The sequence below is a fragment of the Paroedura picta genome, chromosome 4, assembly GCF_049243985.1.
Source record: "Paroedura picta isolate Pp20150507F chromosome 4, Ppicta_v3.0, whole genome shotgun sequence".
Taxonomy (NCBI): Eukaryota; Metazoa; Chordata; class Lepidosauria; order Squamata; family Gekkonidae; genus Paroedura; species Paroedura picta.
Genome location: NC_135372.1, coordinates 102,908,675 through 102,931,130, shown reverse-complemented (window position 1 = coordinate 102,931,130; position 22,456 = coordinate 102,908,675). Strand labels below are relative to the sequence as shown.

General features: G+C 40.9%; 1 protein-coding gene and 1 long non-coding RNA gene across 4 annotated transcripts in view; one reads left to right on the top strand and one right to left on the bottom strand.

Moving 5' to 3' along the window:
• Positions 1-2,610: 2,610 nt before the first annotated feature.
• The window catches only part of LOC143836057 (uncharacterized), a 30,299-nt gene continuing 10,453 nt past the window's right edge, over positions 2,611-22,456 (bottom strand). The window contains exons 2-4 of the long non-coding RNA XR_013230472.1: positions 6,626-6,709; positions 4,483-4,578; positions 2,611-3,750 (exon numbers count right to left, since the gene is read on the bottom strand). This is a non-coding gene — a long non-coding RNA (uncharacterized LOC143836057). The remainder of the gene's footprint in view (positions 3,751-4,482; positions 4,579-6,625; positions 6,710-22,456) is intronic.
• LOC143836056 (polymeric immunoglobulin receptor-like) lies at positions 3,472-22,242 on the top strand. Of its 3 annotated transcripts, none has more exons than XM_077334818.1 (8): positions 3,472-3,551; positions 8,068-8,188; positions 9,425-9,772; positions 11,433-11,735; positions 14,384-14,492; positions 18,171-18,289; positions 20,051-20,182; positions 20,920-22,242. In XM_077334818.1, exons 2-8 carry the CDS (start codon positions 8,146-8,148, stop codon positions 20,988-20,990), a joined length of 1,125 nt encoding a protein of 374 aa, XP_077190933.1. In that variant the 5' UTR covers positions 3,472-3,551; positions 8,068-8,145; the 3' UTR covers positions 20,991-22,242. The 3 variants fall into 3 exon arrangements, with proteins under 3 accessions (XP_077190933.1, XP_077190936.1, XP_077190932.1); XM_077334821.1 differs by having other exon boundaries at positions 3,478-3,615; positions 9,611-9,772; XM_077334817.1 differs by having other exon boundaries at positions 3,478-3,615.

Genomic DNA, 22,456 nt, shown 5'->3' with positions numbered 1-22,456 from the left:
GAGGGGGGCCATCCAAAGCCCATTCTTAGGAACAGGCTTTGAATCTAGTACATTATAAAGCATTTGTTGATACAGGGAGTCTTTTTTCAGCCACTAGAGGAAGTGGTTATTTTTCAGTTACTTAAAAAAAAAAAACCCATGTGCTCAGATATTGTCCATTCTCTAACTTTCCCTTTCTGTACAATTAAGAGATTGATGGTACAACAGATGACTCATTTGCCCTTGATGTCTTTTCAGTCTGGCTTCACACTTCGTTATAGGATGAAGACAGTATTGATGATCTCTTTTTCAGTATAAACAAGGGTTGTACTTATTATTATTGAATTTATCAGCAGCCATTATTATGGGGGATGATACCACTCTGTTGAGACATTTTGAGGTAGAAGAGTTGGTGGATACACTCTGGATTGGTTTAAATTTCTTACAGATTGCACTCAGAGAGTTGACTTGGCAGTGTGAAACTTCTCCTGTGGATTTCCACAGTGTTCAGTTTGATATCATGTGCCACTTAATTTTATGTAAAGACTTATAGCTTTGTTTGTTATCAATATGCCGAGGACACTCAGCTCCCTATTTCTCCCTATTTCTTTTTCTAGAACACCTTTAACTGCTTCAGCAGTCTTTTGCTGGTGCCTGGTAACTGTGGTCAAGGGTGAACAAGTTGATATTAAATCCTGACAGAACAGACTTTTTGCTGGTCATTTAGGATGAAGCCTTGGAGAGTAGTGTTTCTTTTACATTTGATGGAGTTTATGTCACCGTGGCAGAGTTGGCTAAGAGTCTGGGCTTATATTACTGCTGGTAAAGTAAATTAATTAAGCTGCAACCTCCGCCCCCCCCCCACTAGAACTAGAACACCTTGAACCAGGTTATCTTCACTAGGGGCAACTTTTAATAAGACTGCTTTTAAACAACTTGTTGTGTGTCTCTAATACTCAGATCTTCAATCTGCCATGAAAGGTTCCTGGGTGATATACTGTCAGCCACACCTACCTCACAAGGTAGTTGTGAAGATAACATGGAGGACAGGAATGGGTCTTCATTGGGGAGCAGGTCTAGGTATAATGTTTGTTATAACTCTAATTTTGCCTACAGCTCACCAAAAGAAATTAATGTTGTTTAATCTAATATAGTTGCAACGCTTTTGTTAGGTGAAAGAACTGATCATTAAGTATTCAGACTACTCTTACATACTATGAGCTCAACAATCAGGAGACGACCCCTCATATCTATAGACGGGATCATAGCCTGCCAAAAATGCCCTCCATATCTTCTCTGTTTGTATAACCTGCACCTCTCAGACTGATTCCGCACAAAGGCACAAACTTCATGCTGCTTCCTGCTTACAAATGCACAGTTGTAATCTGCAGGTTTGCACGCCCCCTCCTGCAAACACCCCTCTCCAACATTGCCACCAATTGCCTCGCCTGGCACAAGTGTGCAGCTTTATGTCAGTTGCTTCCAAACTGACCAAATTACACTCTCTGCTCCCAAGCAGAAATGGAACTGTCTCTACTAGCCAGATCATTATCATTCATTATCATTATCATTATCATTAATATGATTTTTATACTGCTGCACCCATAACTGGCTCACGGCGGTTAACACAATAGAAACATCCATACAATTTAAGATCCCCATAAAACAATTAAAGCAGTTTACACATGGAAAATGGCAGTGACCTAATATAACTATCCCCCCTATTCAAGGCATCCGTCAGTGTAGATGAAATAATAACTGAAGATAACATAAGATGGAATATAACCAGCTAGAAGATGAAATTAGGCCCCTCAACATTCTAGCACTGCAGTTCAATAGATGCCAGGCTTCCAGGGGCTGCCTGGATTATTTGGATTAGATCCACTGACTTCTCTCCCCACTCAAAAATAACAGAGCATATTTGCAGGACAATAAAGCTTCTAATAAAGCTTCCAAAACCAAGGCCATTTCTACATGGAGGGGTAAAACGTGAGTGGCTTCCTGCTGGCAAACACGGGATGGTAAATCTCACGGGGAGACCCTTCTCATGTTTCCCCTATGCCCTGTTGTAGCTTTTTGCCTCTTGACAAGGCTGCAAGGGAAAACAAGTCAAATTTCTCCCCCCGTTCCTCGGTTTATCAATTACAGCAAGCCACTAATCACAGCACAGCAGTTATCTCGGGGACTTCTACCCTGCCTGAGCCCCAAAATTAATTGCTATGCAGTAACACCACAACACAAAAGCATTTTTAATTTGAAAAATTAACACCCATTGCAACACGTTGCTATGGAGAAACACCAGAATGATAGAGCATCCCCCCTCCTTTTTGGGATTTGTGGTGTTTCAGACTCTATTTATGTTTGGGTAGATTTGTGAGAGGCTGGAAAAGGTAACTGGACCCTGAAAAGTGATTGTGTATAAACAGTACGCTTAAAAACAAAGAGCACAAATGCCTAGTTTCATCACATGCCTCTCTCCCCACCACCAGAAAACACAAACAGGACTGTGTTTTTCCTGTCTGACCCCAAAATGACCATGTACAGTGAGGAGAATATTTTATTTTAACTTTGGCAAAGTAGCTTTGTGGTACCACAGTAAAGCGGACAACATCATTAAAAAAAAATTCTCAGAGCAGGAAATGGAGAGAGGAGGGCGGGAGCAAGTGTGGGCAAAATGCTGCAGGGACTGTTGCATGTTTCTCCCTCCACACAGACTTGCCCCTTGTTGCTCCCTGATGTGAAGCAAGATAACAAATGGCAAATCCAGTTTCGGTGATTTCCTTCATCTCGGGGCAAATATGGCCAAAATTCGAGCAAGCCCCTGGACAGCCGCGGGATGCAGACAACATCATGTGGAGGAAGTACTAAAACCCACCAGCAACCAGAGGCTCTCTAGGGGCAGATTCTTTGTGCAGACTTGGTCTCAGTATTATGCTGTATAGCAGACTTTCTCAATCATGGTTTTGTGAAACCCTGAGTGGTGGGAGTTAATTAATTTTAATAAATTTAAAAAATTGTTAAACATTTATTGGATGATATGACCAAATATGGTCATGTTGACCCCCCCCTTCCAAAATGGCCAATGGGCCTGGAAGGGGTGGGAAGGTGAGAGCCCCCAAGTGGGCATATACACAGCTACGTTTCCCAACCATATTCTGCATGATCATGTCACTTTTGGGGTTCCTCAAAGCCAGAAGAATGGTTCAGAGGTTTCTCAACAGTAAAAAAAAAAGTTGAGAAAGGGTGTTCTATAGCCATGTGTCTAATTTTCTATTTTTTAAATATTTGCATACACTTATATATGTCTACCAATATAGGATACACTTCTTTGCTTTGAGAGGTACTAAACCTTACTACAGTGACCTTCTTGGATGGAGTGGTTCACCCTCTATTCAAGAAGCTGATGATTGGGTGGTTTCCATTTCAAATTATCATCACAAATACTACCTCTTCTAACCATTCAGATCCTGCATTATATTACTGACCTAGTGACTGAACTATAACTGTGGCTAGACTAAGAACTTCCTGATTTCATGCAGCTTGTTTCATTCATGGTGTGGGCTTCAAGGGAGGTAAGCCATCTATTAAAACTACCAGAGTCTGAGCAGTAAATATGTGCTGAATATTCACCATAAGGTAAGTAACAGTTGATTTGTTATAGGAGATATAAGGGCAACATTAGTCATACTGAGAGACGTTTCAGTGTAGTCATAATATGCATTGCTTATGTGACATTAAATCCAGTTTGTTCTCCATTGAAAAATATCAACTCTGTGGAGAAAAAAGTATAATGTTTTGTCAGCTATATATAACATAACAAATAGTTAGAAGTTATGATTGTCAAAACAGAGATTTGTCTTTACCAAGGGTTAAAGGATGGTTTTATAAGCACAGGGAAAGAAAATTTTGAATATCTACATGAGAGCAAATACAATTTGATTTTGAACTAACATAATAAACATTTAGAACATAATATTAGAATATGTAAATTTAAATTTTTATGTATTGAATTTTTTTTATAATTAAAGTTTCTAAGACTTCAATTGTATGCATGGTTACCAGGGAATAAGCCCAGTTGATCACAGTGGAGCCTGCTACTGCCTAAGACTAAAGATGTAGAATGAATGATCCTTACATGAAAGCAAGCTATGATAATCACAACAGGATGAGGCAAATATAGTATCCAGATATCAAAATCCTAAAATAAAGGAGAATGAATAACCCATACTCAAATAAAGTTATACTTCATTGTTCTAAGTAAAGTCTTCCAAAAAGGGAAAAGGGAAAACCCAGAAAGCTTCAGACAGGTCAGACTGACTTTATTCCATGGTAAATACTAGAATAAATTCTTGACAAATGGAATCATAATTTTTATTATGTTTTTATCCTAATGGGCTGACAAAGCTGTGGGCATAATATACTTTTTCAGCAAAGCATTTGATAAGACCCACTGGAATTTTGGTAACAAGTAGACTAGATTATAATATTATTGCATGAACTCACCGAGTGGTTGTGGGACTGATTCTTTTCAATGTTTTAATTAGTGACTTGGATGAAGGGATAGAGGGAATCCTTATCAGATCTACAGATGGCACAAAACTGGGAGGAATAGTTAACATCTTAGAAAACAGAAGTAAAATTCAACATGATCTTGACAGGTTGAAACTAACAAAAAAGAAATCCTACAGAGAGAAATGTTATCCATCTAGCAAAAATAATCAAATGCACATGCACAAGATGCAGGATTCCTGGCTTCACAGTAGTACATGTGTAAAGGATATTGGGGTTACAGTCAACATATTGAACATGTCAGTAGTGTGACAGGTCTGTAAAAATGCAAACATAATTTTAGCCTGCATTACTAGGAACAAGTTGCAAGAAATTGCTACTCTATGCTAGTCCAGATCTCCTTTGAAGTACAGTGTCCGTTTCTGAGCATGGCACCTTAAGAATGGTCTAGAGAAACTGGAACAAGTTTAGAGGGGGGAAACAAAAAATAGTTGGAAGTCTGAAAAAACAAGTTCTATGAGAAAAGGTAGAATGGTTTTTAACCTGCAGAAGTCTGATGATGATACTCTTCAAGTACCATAAAGGGCTGTCCCTTGAAGGTAGGAAAAGACTTGTTCTCTTTTACACCATAAGTTAAAATTGATCTAATGGGTTTAAATGACAGGATAATAGATTTTGGTTAAACATCAGAAACACATGAACACATGATCCTGACACATTCTGAATCAGACCATTGCTCCATCAGGATCAGTAATATCTATTCAGACTGGCAGTGGTTCTCCAGGGCGTCTTTCACATCTCTTTTAAATTGGGGTGCCAAGAAATTGAACCTAGGACTATCTGCATGCCAAGCAGATGCTCAGCCACTGAACCACAGTGCCTCCCCTTTTTCATAGGACTTAAGACATGCTTTCCTATTGGTGTGAAGAGTTTGATAATGGAACAATTACCCGGAACCGGTGGGCTCTTTCTCCCAGAGGTATTCAAGTAGCAGCAGCCTAGTATAGCTTTTATTGGAATATAGTATTCAAGCAGACGGCTGTTGAAACTATCCTGTACTGAGAAGGGGCCAAACTAGATGGTATGTAAATCTCCTTCCAACCCTAGGAGATTAGGGTTATAAATTTATTTATTGGTATGAAGAAGATTTCAACAGCTTCCTCTCTCAAAAGTGTCAACCCAGCTTGATGTCTAGAAGCCCCTCATATATTGTTCTGGAGTCACTTTCAGGAAAGGTAAGAACAAGATAAATCCTCAGACAGAAAGAGACTTCTGTGATCACATCCCTTTGCTGCATCAGGATATGTGCATCCTGCTGCATGCACATAACTCGTCTGTGGTTGGATGCCTGCTGGAGGTTCTCAGTGCTGGATTAGGAATGTTGTTTACAAGTATTCAACACATGGGTAACAACACTGGATGGGCAACACATCCCCGTTGTGCTGCACTTTAATTTATGATATAGAACAATTCTGTGTTATGTGTTGCTGCATATGATAATAGTTGCTTGTTGTGTTAGAGTATCCCTGGATCAGGCCATTTATTTCAGAAAATATTTCTGCTATTGTGGTGTAACGCGCCTGCAATATGTGGGTCATATCCCACCATCCATTCTGTGCATGGAAGGGTGGGTGATTTTGACTGATTTCCCCTTCTCACTTCAGACCTTCAACTAATGCTGCTCCTGGGTGGGACCCCTCAGTCCAGGGTCTCAGGGGTCAATCTGGATTTCAGAAAGAATGGGGAAGTGAGAAAGTTTGCTGTTCTGACCAGCACTATAGTTAGGCAGCTATACTGTTAGGTATGAAGAGTTATACCTCTTTTCTTTACCTTAAGGAGTCTCAAAGTAGCTTACAATCACATTCCTTTCCTCCCCCAACAGCAAGAACATTGTGAGGTAGGTGGGACTGAGGTCACCTAGAAGGCCTCATGTGGAGGAGTGGGGAATCAAACCTAGTTCTCCAGATTACAGTTCACTGTTCTTAATCAACACACCACACTAATATTCAAAGTATAAAGATGCAGATAGTCCAATTAATCCCAATATCCAGAAATCCAAGGTCAGTAAGGTAGCCTAAAGAGTTTAAAATGTAATTATAAAGTTACAAACATTGAGCAGCTAGGGAAAGCTACTCACTTGTCACCATCTTGTTGCTGGTTGCTCAGTCATTTTCAGTAGGATCCAATCACTGTACAGCAGCATTTATTTGAAGGTGTGTTTCTGCAGCAGAAAATATAAATATTTGTTTTCATTAGAGCTCTTAAGAGTGCCTTATTAATTGTTTAGTACTCACCAACATGCCTGCAATATTAGGATTGCATCCCACCATACATTCTGTGCATGGAAGGGTGGATGAATTTAACCAATTTCCCCCTTTGCACTTCAGAATTTCAACTAATGCTGTTCTTGGGTGGGACCTCAGTCCAGTGTCTCAGGGGTCACTTCTGTTAGTCTTTTGGTTTAGAAACCCCATGGGTTGCCACGAAGGAACTGTGACTTGATAGCACTTTCTACAACCAGATGTAGGCATGACCAAAAAGGACTTTCCTTCAGGAAGTACAGGCAGAAGGAAGCCACATTTGTTTGTCTATCTCAGTTTTATTTAAAATGTGCCTTTGTACATGAGAAATCCAGGCCCAGCCTTTACCCATCCTGTTTTCCCTCTTCAGGCCCTGTCCCTGCACCCACTGGCTCTCCTGTATAAGAGCTAGGAGAGAGGGGCCATCATTGTTCTCCTATGGTATTGGGCACTTTCAATCCACTTCTGTGACTGTTGCAAATGGATTTTTTCCATTTCACATAGTAAAGTTCAGTTGCAAAGTACAATGAAAATGGATTGAAAGTGTGCTATTTTGTGTGTGTGAAAGTGCCTGTCTAGTTTGGCCCCAGAAAGGAAGTTGTGGAAGGGAACCTAGATCATTTCAAACCACTTCATAGCCTATTTAGGTTGGTGTTCAAGAGAAGAGGAGTCACTTTCATGCTTAACTACAGAATTCTGTGCAGCACAGTACTACTTGCATTAAAATGTTAGGTCCTAGGTAGAGACTGGACACCTTGTTAGATACAGATGTTAATAATCTTTAGAACTTGGGCTTACTTTTGTTCTTACTATCTGCTCTAAGACCACTGCAGATTCAAGTAAGCTGGCAGCACAAACATCTTCTGTACTATGGACATAAAGTAATATGTTGAAACACCATTAATGGTTTAACTGTTCTGCAACATAAACTTGAAGTAGCATTACAATACAACACACAATAAAAGCCAGAAGGGTAATTTGTTCACTTTAGATGATGGAGAAGTGGTTTTATGACCAAACAATCCCAGAGTTCCCAGAATCTTGAGCATTATTCAAAGTCAAAGCTGCTAGTAACAGTTCCCAGAATTTGTAACAAGAAACAAAATAGTGAAAGCCTTGCTTCATACAAATGATGTTGAGGAGGGGGGAAATCCCTTACTTCATTCTGCAGAAAATATTTCAATATGTTTTGTTTTGCAGCTATAAAATGCCAGACATATTTCATAGCAAGTTAACTATAGTTTTTGGATAACAATTGTATTATTTTTATTTCAAATAGGGAGAGGTTTTCATGATTATTGTGAGTCTCATTCCCAGGACCTGGTTCAGATACCTTTGAATATAATTGAATTCAAGCATGATGATAACTACCTTTCTTCTTTTGCTCATTTTGCTACCTGGTGAGTAACCAAAATTACACGTCTGATACGAATCAGTTTGAAACAAATTAGTGCTGGAAATCTATGCAGAGTAAGATTACAACTAGGTCTGCTTAAGGGCAATCTCCAATAAAAGTATGTATTAAGAAGAAGAGTTGGTTCTTATATGCAGCTCTTCTCTACCCGTAGTGGCTTACAGTTGCCTTCCCTTTCCTCTCCCCACAACAGACACCCTGTGAGGTAGGTGAGGCTGAGAGAGCCCTGATATTACTGCTCAGTCAAAACAGCTTTACCTCCAAAGGATGGGAAAGTCAGATGTTTTTCTTAAAGCAAAATACAACTAAGTATGTATTTTACACCTGTAACAATATTTCTGTTTTAAATGTATTAAAGATTAATATTTTGGTTCCTAATTGAAATTTTTGGTTTAAATACTTCTTCATTGTTACCCAATCCTAGTCGAGAGACTGGTACCTTACTGGGATACAGAAGGGAGAGTGAGATAACACAGTTTAAAGATGAACAAATATATCACTCACTGGAAACCCTCATCTTTCCTCCTGTAGCCTTTCTTTTTCCACACAAATTACTAGCTGGAAATACTAGCTTCAGTTTGTGAGGTTTCAGTTGGAACTAAGTTTGTCCTGGTTGCAAGAATCCAAGGGAGAAAGCATTCTGATGGATCCTTTGCCAGGAGTATCATTTTTATGGATCCTTGGTAATGGGACTTGCCATGGATGCATGCAGCCAGGACAAACTCAAGAGCTTTCCACATCCTTGGCCTGACTCCAACATGCCCACCCCCACTCCCCAACCAGCCTGGGCATTAAATGCAGCAGAAGAAAATGAGGGGAGGAAACATGCTGAAAACCAGAAGTGACACCACTTTGAGCCAAGGCTCTACAAATCCCTGAAATCACTATGTTAATAACCATAGAGATTTTGGGATTGCTAGAGTATCAATTGTCATTTCTGAGTTCCAATCCAGACTTTGGGTTCCCATTCAGACTTTGGATAGGGCTGAGACTGAGATTCTGAGCCAAAGAAGATGATTTTTTATTTCAATTCTAGACTGTGGTGCTATCACTACATATAATTCTCCAGAGACAAAATAACATGTTAAAATATGAGGGCATCCTTAATATACAAAGTAACCAATTAATCCAACAATGCTTTACTTTACAAGATTAAATGACATGGTATCCATTGGCATACAGCTTGGACAATATCCTGATTTTTTTCCCTTGTTCAAAATAGTTTCTGGCAATTTATATGGTCCAAGGCTACTGACAAGCCATGTCGGGGGATCAGTCACAATCCAATGCTACTATTTAACCACAACAGCCAATAAATATGACAGGAAATACTTGTGCAAGGAATCAGGATCAGAACACTTCAGAAATTGCCGCACTCTTATTTCTACTACGGATTTCATCCATGAAGGTTACAAAACAAGAATATCAATGAAGGATATCCCTCAGAGGGGGATTTTGCTAGTGACACTGAGAGATCTTACGAAGAATGACTCTGGAAGATACAGTTGCGGCATTGGAAAGAACAACAACATTGACTTATATTTTGCAATGAAGTTAAACATTTTGGAAGGTAGGCAAAGTTTATTTTACCAAGAAAAAATTTCTGTACTAGGAGACAGGTGAACGTCCCCCTAGAATGCCTGAAGAGGCTGATTAGGATGCTCGATGAAGCTTTCTCTTTCTGACCAGATAAGAAAACTTTATTTGCAATTTTGGCCAGCGAGGAAAGTTTCTGAAAACAAATAAAATCCGAAAGTCATTTTAGCTAAACTTTAAGAGAAACAACTTACAAGATTTGGAGTGTTTACATTCTTATTACTCTAGCAGATTGATAGCCTTTTACACAGGTACTACCTTTTTAGCAGTCAGCTGGCAGGGCTGACATATCTGTTAGAGAGGCACAGTGCTTAGGGCCGACAATATTTTTAGATGTCCATAAAAATGTTTTTCTTTCTTTTAAAATTAGAAAAAAATAATTGAACTTTAATTTTTTTTCTCACATCATAAAAATCAGCGCCCATTAAAGTCTATATAATTTTGTCTAAAACAGAAAAAAGTTGAAGAATTTCAAGTTATATAAAAATATTTTAGTATTTATATTATTACTAGTTTCAAAGCCCATTCCTAAGAATGGGCCTTGAAAGGGACCCCTCCCCTGGCCAGCCAGCTTAAGGTGGCTTTGGGCCGCACCGTGCAGCCGGATCAAGTGGGGCGAGTGGGGGCTGGCCAGCTCATTAGCAGGCCCAGGACAGAGCTCCTTAGCAGGCAGTCAGCAGGCTGGGAGGCCCTTGCTAGCAGGCCCAGTCTAGCAGGGTGGGAGGCCCTCGTGAACAGGCCCAGCCTAGCAGGCCAAGAGACCCTCATTAGCAGGCCCAGCCTAGCAGGCCAAGAGGCCCTCATTAGCAGGCCCAGCCTAGCAGGCCAAGAGGCCCTTGTTAGCAAGCCCTCCACCATGACCCTTTGCCCTTTCCCCTTACCTGCTGCTGGCTCCAGGTACTGAGGCACGTTTGAGAGCAAAGAGGCTAGAGTCCAGGGATGGTGGGTGGCAGCTGCAGGGCCAGGGCCAATCAGGCCCTATTCCAACTTGGACAGCCAGACACATCCCACCCCCCAGGCTGTTTCACAAATATATGGAGGAACCATGGATAAGGATGGTGGCAGGCGCCCATGAAGGCAAAAGTGCCTAAGGCCCATGAAAGTCATAATGTGGCCCTGCCAGCTGGCTGTTGAGGACTAAGGAAGACAACAAAATAGTTTTCTCCCCTGAAACGAAATAATGGCAGTGATTCTACAACCTCATTTATTTTGGAAGGTTTAAACAAGATGGGTGTTTGTGTCTAAATCTAGGTATCCAGAATTGCCTATTTGGTGAAGTTGCAATTCCAGTTGTACAACCCCCTGTGCCCCTCACGTATTTTATTCACGTGGCTTTCCTGACTCCAACATTGGCTTTTCTGGGACCTTAACAACTGGGGAAGGGGAAAGCAGATAAATACCTGCCTTTGTGAGTACCTTGTACTCAAGTGTCAGAGCTAACTCAATTAAACAACCTTTTACTATATAGACTCAACAAAATTTGAATCCAATGGCACCTGTAAACTCCAAATATGTGGTATATGATAATCTAGAATATAGGCTGGAATTGTTATTTTTTAAAAATGCATTAATTGCTTTAAAAAGTTTGTAAAGAAACCAGAATTAATATATTGTGGCCGTTTCTCTCCACACAGATCCCAAGCTATCTCAGTCACCAGACATCTTTTGGGGGAAAGTCAGTGGATCAGTGACAATCAAGTGCTCATCTGAAGGTCATGCACAGAGTGAGAGGAAGTTTTTATGCAAACTGAAGAAAACTGGCTGCTCTCAAATAATGAATCCAAAGAGGGTCATTTTCTCTGCTGAAGACAGCTCAGGAAATTTTGAAGTCTTCATAAATCGACTGAGAAAAGAAGACTCAGGAATGTATAAGTGTGGGACAGGAACACTTGATAGCTATACAGGTGCAAGGACCCTGCAACTGCAGGTTACAGAGGGTGAGCAAAGAAAGAGGGCCTTTCCGCACAAGGAGCAATGTTGCCAATTGTTTTCACAAAGCGGAAATGCTATTTTAAATAGTGGAATCTTGGCATTCCGTATACCTGCATTTGTAGTGGAATCCAGTAGCGTTTCATTCGTTCCCCAAAGGTTTCTGGTCTCGCAAAAATCGCTAGAAAGGAAGCGATTTTTTCTGTGCTTGTTCCCGCCCATGGCCGTCAATCAAATGAATAGCCAATGGGCGGTTGTTATCATGCTCCAGAAAAGCCCCTTTCCCTTTAAGCACAGGTTTAAAAAAAAAACACACACACACACACAGACATTGCAACAAATATGCCTTGATTCTTCCTAACGTAGAGACCCATCTAGCAGGCGTGTGAGCTGGAGAGTCATCGTTACCAGTGGGGGGGAAAATCCCCCCCCCGCACGGGTGCGATTTTCAGCCGAAAATAAAGGGAACTTGCAAATTGGGGGCTGTGTTGTGCTTGGGGACTTAGGGGAGATTTAAAGCGCTTCTGTGGAGGGACTGTAGCCGGAGAAGTCTTGCTGGGTGAATCAAGCCTTGCTGGTTTGTTGCTTTCCCCGCTTGCTCCGAAGAAAAAGAAATGGCGATCACTTCGCTGGAAGTTCGGAGGAGAGAGCCAGGGGGAGGGACTTTGTTGCAGCAACTACATTGAGAATGCACAGGTCTTTTTCGCAAGTGTTGCAGGTTGTTGGCAGGAGTGTAGCGATTTTCTGAGGGTGAATCCACTTTTCTGGATTCACCAGAAATCGCTACAACAAAGCGATTTTAGTGCTAGTGTTGCAGGACTGCTGCAGATTGTGTGCGACATCATGCGGAACGGCAAATTAGTAGCGTTTACCATTTGTAAGCCTTCTGCTACTTTGAACTCATGCGGAATGGCCCAGAGAATCTACTTACTGCATTTTGACCAGGCTCCTCCTACAAGGTGATAGGGAGCTTTATTATCCCCCTCATATAACCCCACTGAGACAGGTTATTAATTTCTTTTAATTTAAAACATTTATGTCCTGCCTTTCTCCGCCCACAAATCAAGGACCCAAGGCAGCTTGTAAAAAAGTATGCATCTATGTATGTAATATTTACCACCACAATGACAATGCTAACTATTAAAGCAATGTTACCACCCATATTTCATAGCTTTTCTTGCCCACATACCCAAGTTCATTTTCTTGCTTCTCTTCTTCCTCTTCTTCCTCAAGCCCCTTCCTGCCTCCTCAAAGCTTAAAAGACCATAAAGGAGAGGGAGGAGAAATTGGCTGCTGAAGCAGCGGTACATCAAGTGCATGTCAGTCAAATAATAACCCCTTTCCCATTTTGTTCTTGCACCCTAGCAGGAACTCCCAGATCACTAACAACAAATATTCAAGCAAAAATTCAAAGCCACAAGTCAAATCCTCCCCAGGCAACTTTGAGGATTCTTGGAAGGGAAAAACTGGCCTTAATAGACATGCAGTTCTTTTCCCACAGGCCAAGAGAAGTACCAGTTAGCTCTGTGCCATCTCCTGCTGGCTGATGGCTTCCTGTTTTCTCTTGTATCAGAAAAGTCCTTTTCTGATCCTTGTCTGTTATCAATATCAGCATAAAATCAGTTTGCCTCTATGATGGTAAGCAAATGCAACCATACATATGGTTTTGCAAACTGCCCTGAGCCATATGGAAGGGCAGTATAAAAATCTAATAAACAAACAAACAAAGTGATTCTAAAGAAATCTATACTTTGAATAAACCACTATGTTCCATTTCTTCTGGAAATTGCTCGCCTGAAGGGACCGTCAAATGCAAAAAGCCCATCCCTTGCCAAAGGATTCCCTCCTATCTTAATCACTCATCTGTACCTCTAAAGTCTTAAACTGTATGTCTAGACTTTTTAAATTTTATAAATTACCACAGGTTAAGGTAATTGTTACCACGTTAACATTCTGCCTAATTTGTGAATATATTTGTCTAAAACCTTGATAGCTAGCTCTCTATACGCACAAACTTTGTTTGCATGAGTGAACTTTCATTCATACAAGCTCTTCCCAGTATAAAATATATACAGACTAGCTTCAAAGTCCATTCCTAGGAATGGGCCTCGAAAGGGTCCCATCCCCTGGCCCGTGGCCAGGCAGCTTAAGATGGCTTTGGGCCGCAGCTTGCAGCTGGATCAAGTGGGGCGGGTGGGGGCTGGGCAGCTCATTAGCAGGCCTGGGACAGAGCTCCTTAGCAGGCAGTCAGGAGGCTGGGAGGCCATTGTTAGCAGGCCCAGCCTAGCAGGCCCTCCACCACAACCCATTGCCCAGGGCCCTCTCCTCTTACCTGCTGCTGGCTCCAGGCACTGAGGCATGTCTGAGAGCAAAGAGACTATAGTCCAGGGATGGAGGATGGGAGCTGTAGGGGCAGGGCCAATCAGGGTGCAGCCAGCCTGATTGGCCCTATTCCAACTTGGACAGCTGGACACGTTCCACCCCGCAGATTGTTTCACAAATATATAGAGGAACCATGGATAAGGATACAGGTTTACTGCTTTAGTGAGTCTTTTAAAATACTCAAAAATATAAATCTCCACACAGAAACATTAAAAAGCTTATTGATAGTCAATGATCCCTAGCTAAAGTAACATTTAATGTTTTTTCCTTGCAGAATCGGTCTTCTCCAACATCTTAAGTTATGCCCAAACTACTTTTGAGTCTCAAACAAGTTCTACCTCCCAAAGCTATACGACATCTGCAAATGAATTCTACAATGACAGGTACAATTCATTCACATGCTTTCTAGCTGAGCTGTCTTCTTCATATCCATACTATTTCTCCCCTCATTTGAAATGTAAGTTTAGGAAGCTTAATCTAATCAGACCAAAAAGTAGACGGCTATATTTCCAGAAGGTAGAAGTTAGAAAACTGAGCTGTAAAATGGCAAATGATGCTGAGAAAGTATGGCTCTTTCTGCAATCACAGCTTACTCTAGATTAATTTAGAATGAAAGTTGGTATAGCTTTAATTAGCTTTAATTTGGATCATGTGACTGCACTCTGCACACTCTCTCTCTTTCTCTTTGGAATCAGGGAGTATATGTTCTGTTCCCCAACAAGAAAAGGTGGATAGTGGCACATTTTGTTTTTGCCCCGTGGTTGGTCTCTCCTTATTGGTTAGTTTGGTGCTGGGTGTGTTTTTTGAAATGGAAAGAAGAGATTCATCCATCCAACTTAATTTACAGTAGGGTATTTACTGAAATAGGAAACTTTTGGAATTTTTATTTTATTTGCAAGCATTTGGCCAAAGTGTTACTCTTTGGTGCAGCTGAGACTACAGATATTTGTTTTTGAAGGAATATTTCAAGAGCAAAATGCAATGTATTTAGCTATTGTAAAATAAAACATTCAAAGATCATTCCAAACATAATTGCCAGGTAACAAGTCTCTAAAATTCTATTTAATCCAGTTTCTCATAACCTTTTATGCACTCTTATTTTCCCAGCTGAACCAAAGAATAACGTTTTGGCCAAATGCTTGCAAATAAAAATTCCAAAAGTTTCCTATTTCAGTAAATAAGGATGAACCAGTAGATGGCACTATTTGCTCTCACAAGACAGAAAACAAGATGCAAAATAAAAACTAAGCTCTGAGTTTAAAATTACGTTCTATCAGTTCTAGTCCAACTATAGTAATAAAGGGACCTATATAATTTGGCAGCAGAACCAGAATTAAAATTCCCACCACTATTATGAAACTTACTTTTCTGACGATTTTTTCAATCACTCTGCACTTCTAACTGCTCTTCCTCACTTTGTGTCATGCTTCTAATTAAATAATAATATGAGTGTCTGTTGATGGGCATTAAGGGCACCATGCTCTAGTTTGGAGCTGTTCAGAAGACAGAATATTTGTAAAAGAAAACTGAAGGAGCTATGATAGAAACAACATTTTGTTTATTGTGTTTGATCGGACACATTTTGCAGATTTCTGAAGCATTGTAAAATACTACAAGAGTTCACCTGAGACAACAGTGAAAGGACATGTGACCATTTTAGTGTTTATAGAAATATTATCTGTTGCACCCTCTAATGTTTTAATTACTTAACAAGAACTCTCGTAGGCTGTTCCTTCTGTATCAGAAAACAGTAGGGCTCTAAGCTAGGGAAATCAGTTGGTGGACTATGCCATTTTGGGCTGTATCAACAGGGGCATCACATCAAAATCACAAGATGTCATAGTACCATTGTATACGGCACTGGTCAGACCACACCTGGAGTACTGTGTGCAGTTCTGGAGGCCTCACTTCAAGAAGGACGTAGATAAAATTGAAAGGGTACAGAGGAGAGCGACAAAGATGATCTGGGGCCAAGGGACCAAGCCCTATGAAGATAGGTTGAGGGACTTGGGAATGTTCAGCCTGGAGAAAAGGAGGTTGAGAGGGGACATGATAGCCCTCTTTAAGTATTTGAAAGGTTGTCACTTGGAGGAGGGCAGGATGCTGTTTCCGTTGGCTACAGAGGAAAGGATGCTCGGTAATGGGTTTAAACTTCAAGTACAACGATATAAGCTAGATATCAGGAAAAACATTTTTCACAGTCAGAGTAGTTCAGCAGTGGAATAGGCTACCTAAGGAGGTGGTGAGCTCCCCCTCACTGGCAGTCTTCAAGCAAAGGTTGGATACACACTTTTCTTGGATGCTTTAGGATGCTTTGGGCTGGTCTTGCATTGAGCAGGGGGATGGACTAGATGGCTTGTATGGCCCTTTCCAACTCTATGATTCTATGATTCTATGATTCTAATATTTTCGAAGAGCTCTGAAAGAAACATTTATCAACAGGGATTATGCAAAGGCAAAAGGCACAAAACAATCTTTCAGACCTTTTCTGCACAGGGAATTTGTTCCAACTCACCACACATCCAGTGGTGAGACAAATTCCCAATTCCAGATGTTGTGGTTGAGCTGGGGCCATCTAACTCAGGCCCTCATTTGCCCTGGGCAAGGAAATGGGCACCAACAGGTCCTATGTTGGGCCTGAGCCTATGTTTTCCCAGGTGTCAACAGGGCCTATGTTGGACCTGGGCCATGAGGAAGGGAAGAGCCAGGCCATCCTGACTCTTCCATACCTACAGTGGCAACTAAGGCAGCCCAGAAGCACAGTAAGGCTGCCTGGTACATACTTAAAAAAAAAAGAATGGGGTATTGCATTGTAATGCAATACCCCATTCTTAAAGATCAAAAGCAATCCCTGCTACCCTACAGCACGACGGAAACTTGCTGCACCAGCTGCCTCATCCGGAGGCATAACTCCAGGGTAGACCGGGTCCAGTGGGAAACATATTCCCCATCTGGACTAGGTCTCAGTTTCTACAGTGTGAGAAGTGACCTATACCATTTCTTAATAGAGGTGACTGTTCATGCATTTTAGACTGAGGAAGAGTTCATGCACTTGAATGCTCATACCTTGTATAAATCTTTGTTGGTCTTAAAGGTGCTATTGGACTCTATTTTTGTTGTTCATACATTGGGCAATAACCATTTGGCAGATCAATTCTAAGACCCTGGTTTTGGTAATGCTAGTTGGCATCATATGCTCACTCAGCAGAGGGAAAAACATACAAAAAGGGCTCACTCCAATGTGTGAAGCAATAGCAATTGCTAGTTGCCATAGCAATCCTGCCACAACTTATCAGTCACAGTGTAGTGGTTCAACAATGTTCCCATGACAGCTAGCGAAGGAAACAGCCGTTGGAACTGTTCTTGAACTGTCTGCTGAGGCTGCTCCATGGAGCACTGCTCCTACAAGCCAAGAGTTGTTTGGCCAGTCACACTGCAGAGCAGAGCAAAATGCACCTATTCTTTCTGTGTCCCCTCACCTGCAGGGGAAGGTGTGCACTGGCGTGGTATCATGGTGCCAGCCCCCTAACTGGGATTCCAAAATATCTCCTGGTCCCCCCCCCCCACCCCACAGCATGCATTGCTTGTCAGAGTTGTAGGAGGTAGATTATTGGGTGAATGGACGCAGGGGGGCAGGGAGATGATTATTTAAGTTCCAGTCTGAGGTCATCAGTTGCGGCATTTTCCTTCTTGTGTACAACAATGACCTGACATAACTCCATGCCACACACCTTATGGGTAACTGGGCTGGCTATGGGTAACTGGGCTGGTGTTTATGAAACACTAAAGGTGGGGGCTGTGACTGAATGTGAAGGGAGTTGTGCTTGACTGCTGGAAAACATTGTGATTGGTTGAGGACTTTGTCAACATTCAAAGCTATACCAGTGCTTGGGAATAGGGGAGCACTTTGAAGCATTACTATGGACATTTTGTTGACATTTTTGCTTGATACAATATGATAGCATTTATTGAATATAGACAAAGGCCATTACAACTGATCACAAGAAGATGTTAAATAAATTTGGACCTCTTTTGGACACTGATGCTTTGTTCCTTTTCAGCTTTTCACAAACCAAACTAAACATACTTTCAATTGTGATGTCAGTTCTGTTTGTTGTTCTGATTCTTGCTGCCACTGTTATCACAGTGTGTATTCAAATAAAGAGGCAAAAGAAATACGGTAAGTGCAACCTGCTGTATTTTTTCGTGGGAACTGAAATGCAAACTAGCTACATCTTGCCATTCCAGTGAACAGAGGACCTACAATGTGAAGTTAAAGAGGAAATTCACATATATAGAATATATAAGTACATTCATAAAGCTCATGCTTGTAGAATGTTGTCAACCTCACCTTTACCATCTGTCTGAAAAAGTGAGAAAAGACTTAAGAAAGCTCATACCTGGCCACAAATTGTATTGGTCTTTAAGGAGTTACTGGACTCTTGCTTTGTTCTACTCTATCATTTAGACCAGGGTCCTACTAGAAGACCTCAGTGTATTTGAAAATTTATAGAAGTTAAGTCATGCTCTAAGGTAGGGGCAGTCAACCTGTGGTCCTCCAGATGTCTATGGACTACAATTCCCATGAGCCCCTGCCAGCGAATGCAGGTTGACTACCCACAGGTTGACTACCCCTGCTCTAAGGTTCCGAGCTTTAAAGGGACCACTTGGAACATAGTCCAGAAATAAATTGGCAGCCAGTGCAGTTCTCATAGTGTGATCTGTGGTTAGCCATATGTTGTTCCAAATGAAACTTCTGAACAGTCTCTGGAGACAATCCCATAAAGAGCTTATTACAACAGTCTAGATTAGAAACTCTGCTTGGGATTTGTGGTTGCTTAGCAAAAGCTACTGAAGTAATCCCTTACTTAAAGCTTATATCATTTTTGTGTTTTTTAACCTCCTATGTTGGGGAAGGCACTGGCAAACCACCCCATATTGAGTCTGCCATGAAAACGCTAGAGGGCGTCACCCCAAGGGTCAGACATGACCCGGTGCTTGCACAGGGGATACCTTTAACCTCCTATGTATTTGTTTAGATTTTATATTTTTCTGCAAACCAGTGCCCTTTCAGATTTGTGGAAAGATCTGTCTTGCCCATTCACAGCTCCAGTCCAGTATCCAAAGATTTGTCCAACTTTGCTATTAGTATATAGACTATACTGTTCAATATGGATCCTTTTCTCTTTCCTTACACTTTGTGACTTTACTTATCTGTATCTTTTCCTGTTTTCTGTAAACTGCCCTGAGCCCTCGGGGAGGGCGGCATATAAACAAACAAACAAACAAACAAACAAACAAACAAACAAACAAACAAACAAACAAACAAACAAACAAACAAACAAACAAACAAACAAACAAACAAATAGTGATAAGAGAGTATGCAATATCTGTAGTGTGCATAATTGAAAAAAAATGGGGTACTGGAGCAGATGTGTAGATAGAATATTTAGATCCATAACTTCCTGATATTTTTTGGATAATCTCCTGATTGGCTCAGTGGACGACTTCCTGCTCATTTGTGCATTCTTCTTTCCTGCTTGTCTCCACAACAGGCAGAACTACAACAAAAACGAACAGTTAGACAGTTTGGACTGTCTCTTCTCTTTCTATACAAAGTTGTTTCTCTTCTAAATAAAACTATTTTATTATTTTAAACTGGCTGGTGCTTTGCATCTCTTTGCAAATCTAAATTCTGCCAGTAATAAGGTGGATGGCAACCAGAAATAGGGCTTTTCCAGTAGGGGCCCCTTTCCTTTGGAATGCCATCGCAACTGGGGCTTGCGATGGCCTACTAAGCTTTCGTTTGTTTGAAGAAACGGTTATTTTAGAAACCATGGACATGTTTGCACATCTATTGAAGTCAAAGAGAAATCCCTTAATGATCACATGGTGAAGTCCTTCATTATATCTTTTGTGGTTTTGCTTTGGAAAAATAAAGACCCAGGTGATGTTGATGCAAGAAAACCTAAAGTAGCAGTAGAACTGACTGAGCAAATGTGTCCAGTAGAGCATCCCAAAGAAGAAAACAGAGGCTCAGATGAACAAGGATCTGCTGTAGGACCCCTTAAAGGTACAGTTCCTGCCCCCCTCCCCCCGTCTCTGTGATTTAAATGTGCTTCATTAGATTCACATTCCCGCAGCCTATTGCAGTTATGAGCACTGGCGTTCATTTAGAACCCATAAGTGAGAACACGTGTGTGTGCAGAGGCACTTCAAAATACTATTTAAATGCTCATTATATTCTTATTATTTCTCTTCTCAGTAGCACTAATGCTTGCTAGTTTGAGATCCACTATTTTCAACTCCATACTCAGCTTTCTGATGTGTTTGCTATGCTGATGTTCTGGTGTTGTCACAAGATTGCTACTTCACAGGATAACTGATTTTAAAAGCTGTTGATAGCAGACAGGATACATTAGTAAATGCTTCTACATATCCGCCCTATGAAACATAACAATGTAGCATAACTGTGTTCTTTTGCATCCATCGTTGTTTACAACTGTGATTTTGTGCCTCTTCTGTGCATAGAGTGCCAAATAAGAATGTCTAGGATTTTATAATGCATTACTATTTTGGAATAATATCATATTTTACAACTCAAATAGTATTGATGCTTATGATGGACACAAGATATTTGAGATTGGACTGTTTGACATATTGATTGCATAGAAGTCACTGAATAAAATTAATGTATATACTTAAATTCTAGATATTCAGGCAATACGTGTGTTTTGTAGACCACAATAATGATCTAGTGCTTCTTTAATTGATATGTCAGCTAATTTCTTTCTCTGTTTTTATTGGTAGAGGCCCCAGATTCAAATGTCTATTTGTTGCTTGGTGTGCCACATGTTGAAGAGTCAAGCAAAAAAGACTGATTACTGCCTTCAAGTTTCATCTCTTAAGTAAAGAATTTTAATGAACAGCTGTCACATTATGCTATATAGCATACAACTGTCATTCTATATCACATTTGTTATTCTAGCATCTCATTGACTCAAACCTTTAACGTGTTGGATCCAAAGTACCATGAGTAGAGCTTCCTTGGGGGAACAGAACTTTCCTGCCTCCTCTCCTACTGTCTTCCTCAATTTCTGGTCCCAGAAAACAGAAAATCCCAACTAATACTACTGAATGTTATGGGTGTGTGTGTAGTAATCGGGTGGCACTGACAAAAATGGCTTTTCTTCAACCACTGTTAAAATTGCCCTTTGCTGGTGGGAAAAAAGGAGAGCTTTGATGCAAGCCATGATGAGGTAGAATGCATCTTTTGGTTAAAATCATGACCAGTATACAACAAACTGCACAACTAGTTTCCTGTATTCAAAGTGGCTTTGTATTTGTGTGTCTTGTACACATATGTTATGCCACACAGCACAACCATCGGGAATATGAAAGAGTTTCTAAACTGGCTGTTTAAAGAAATCAGAAACCCCACCAGGCATACCTAAGTTGTTGGGCATACCCAAAATAGTTCTAGGTACCTTAGCCTCTGTGGTTTCTCCTGACCTAGATGATCCAGACTAGTTTGATCTTATGAGATCTTGAAAGCTAAGCAGGGTTGGATCTAGTTAGTACTTGGATTGGGAACCACAAAGGAAGCCCACAGTTGCTATGCAGAGGCAGGTAATGGCAAACCACTTCTGTTGGTCTCCTGTCTTGAAAACCTGTTATAAGCTGGCTAAAACTTGAGCACACATTCAACCACCGTCTCTGTGGTTTATACAAGGCCCGAGTCACATCTTACTTTTTGTAACAAAATATGAGTTTCCCATAGTGACTACAGGGCTAGTGTACTGTACAAGGTAAGAGTGCTGGACCAGTATTTGGAAGATCCAGATTTGAATTCCTGCTCTGCCATAGAAATTCACTGGGTGATCTTGGGCCAGTCACATTCTTTCAGTCTAACCTAACTCATGGGGTTGTTGTGAGAATAAAACAGAGGAGAGGAGAATGGTGTAAGCTGCTTTGGTTTCCTACTAGGCAGAAAAGCAGGGGAATGAATGAATACATTTACTCCATCTTGCATGCCCAGGGAACTGCTGATTGCCACTTTTTTTGGAGGGGGGAATCATCTGGACATGGAATTGGGATCACTGTGGGTGGGCAGGTAGTTGAGAATTTTCTACATTCTGCAGGGGGTTGGATTGGAGGTCCCTTCATTCATCTAGAATGGTTTTGTTTTTGCTTTTGTAATATGTACAAGCTGTCACCATGGTACAGCATAGTGAATGAATGCTCTACCATGGTGACAGCTTGTACATATTACAAAAACAAAGACAAAACCATTCTGGATGACTTTCATAGAATCATAGAGTAGGAAGGGACCTCCAGTCCAACCCCC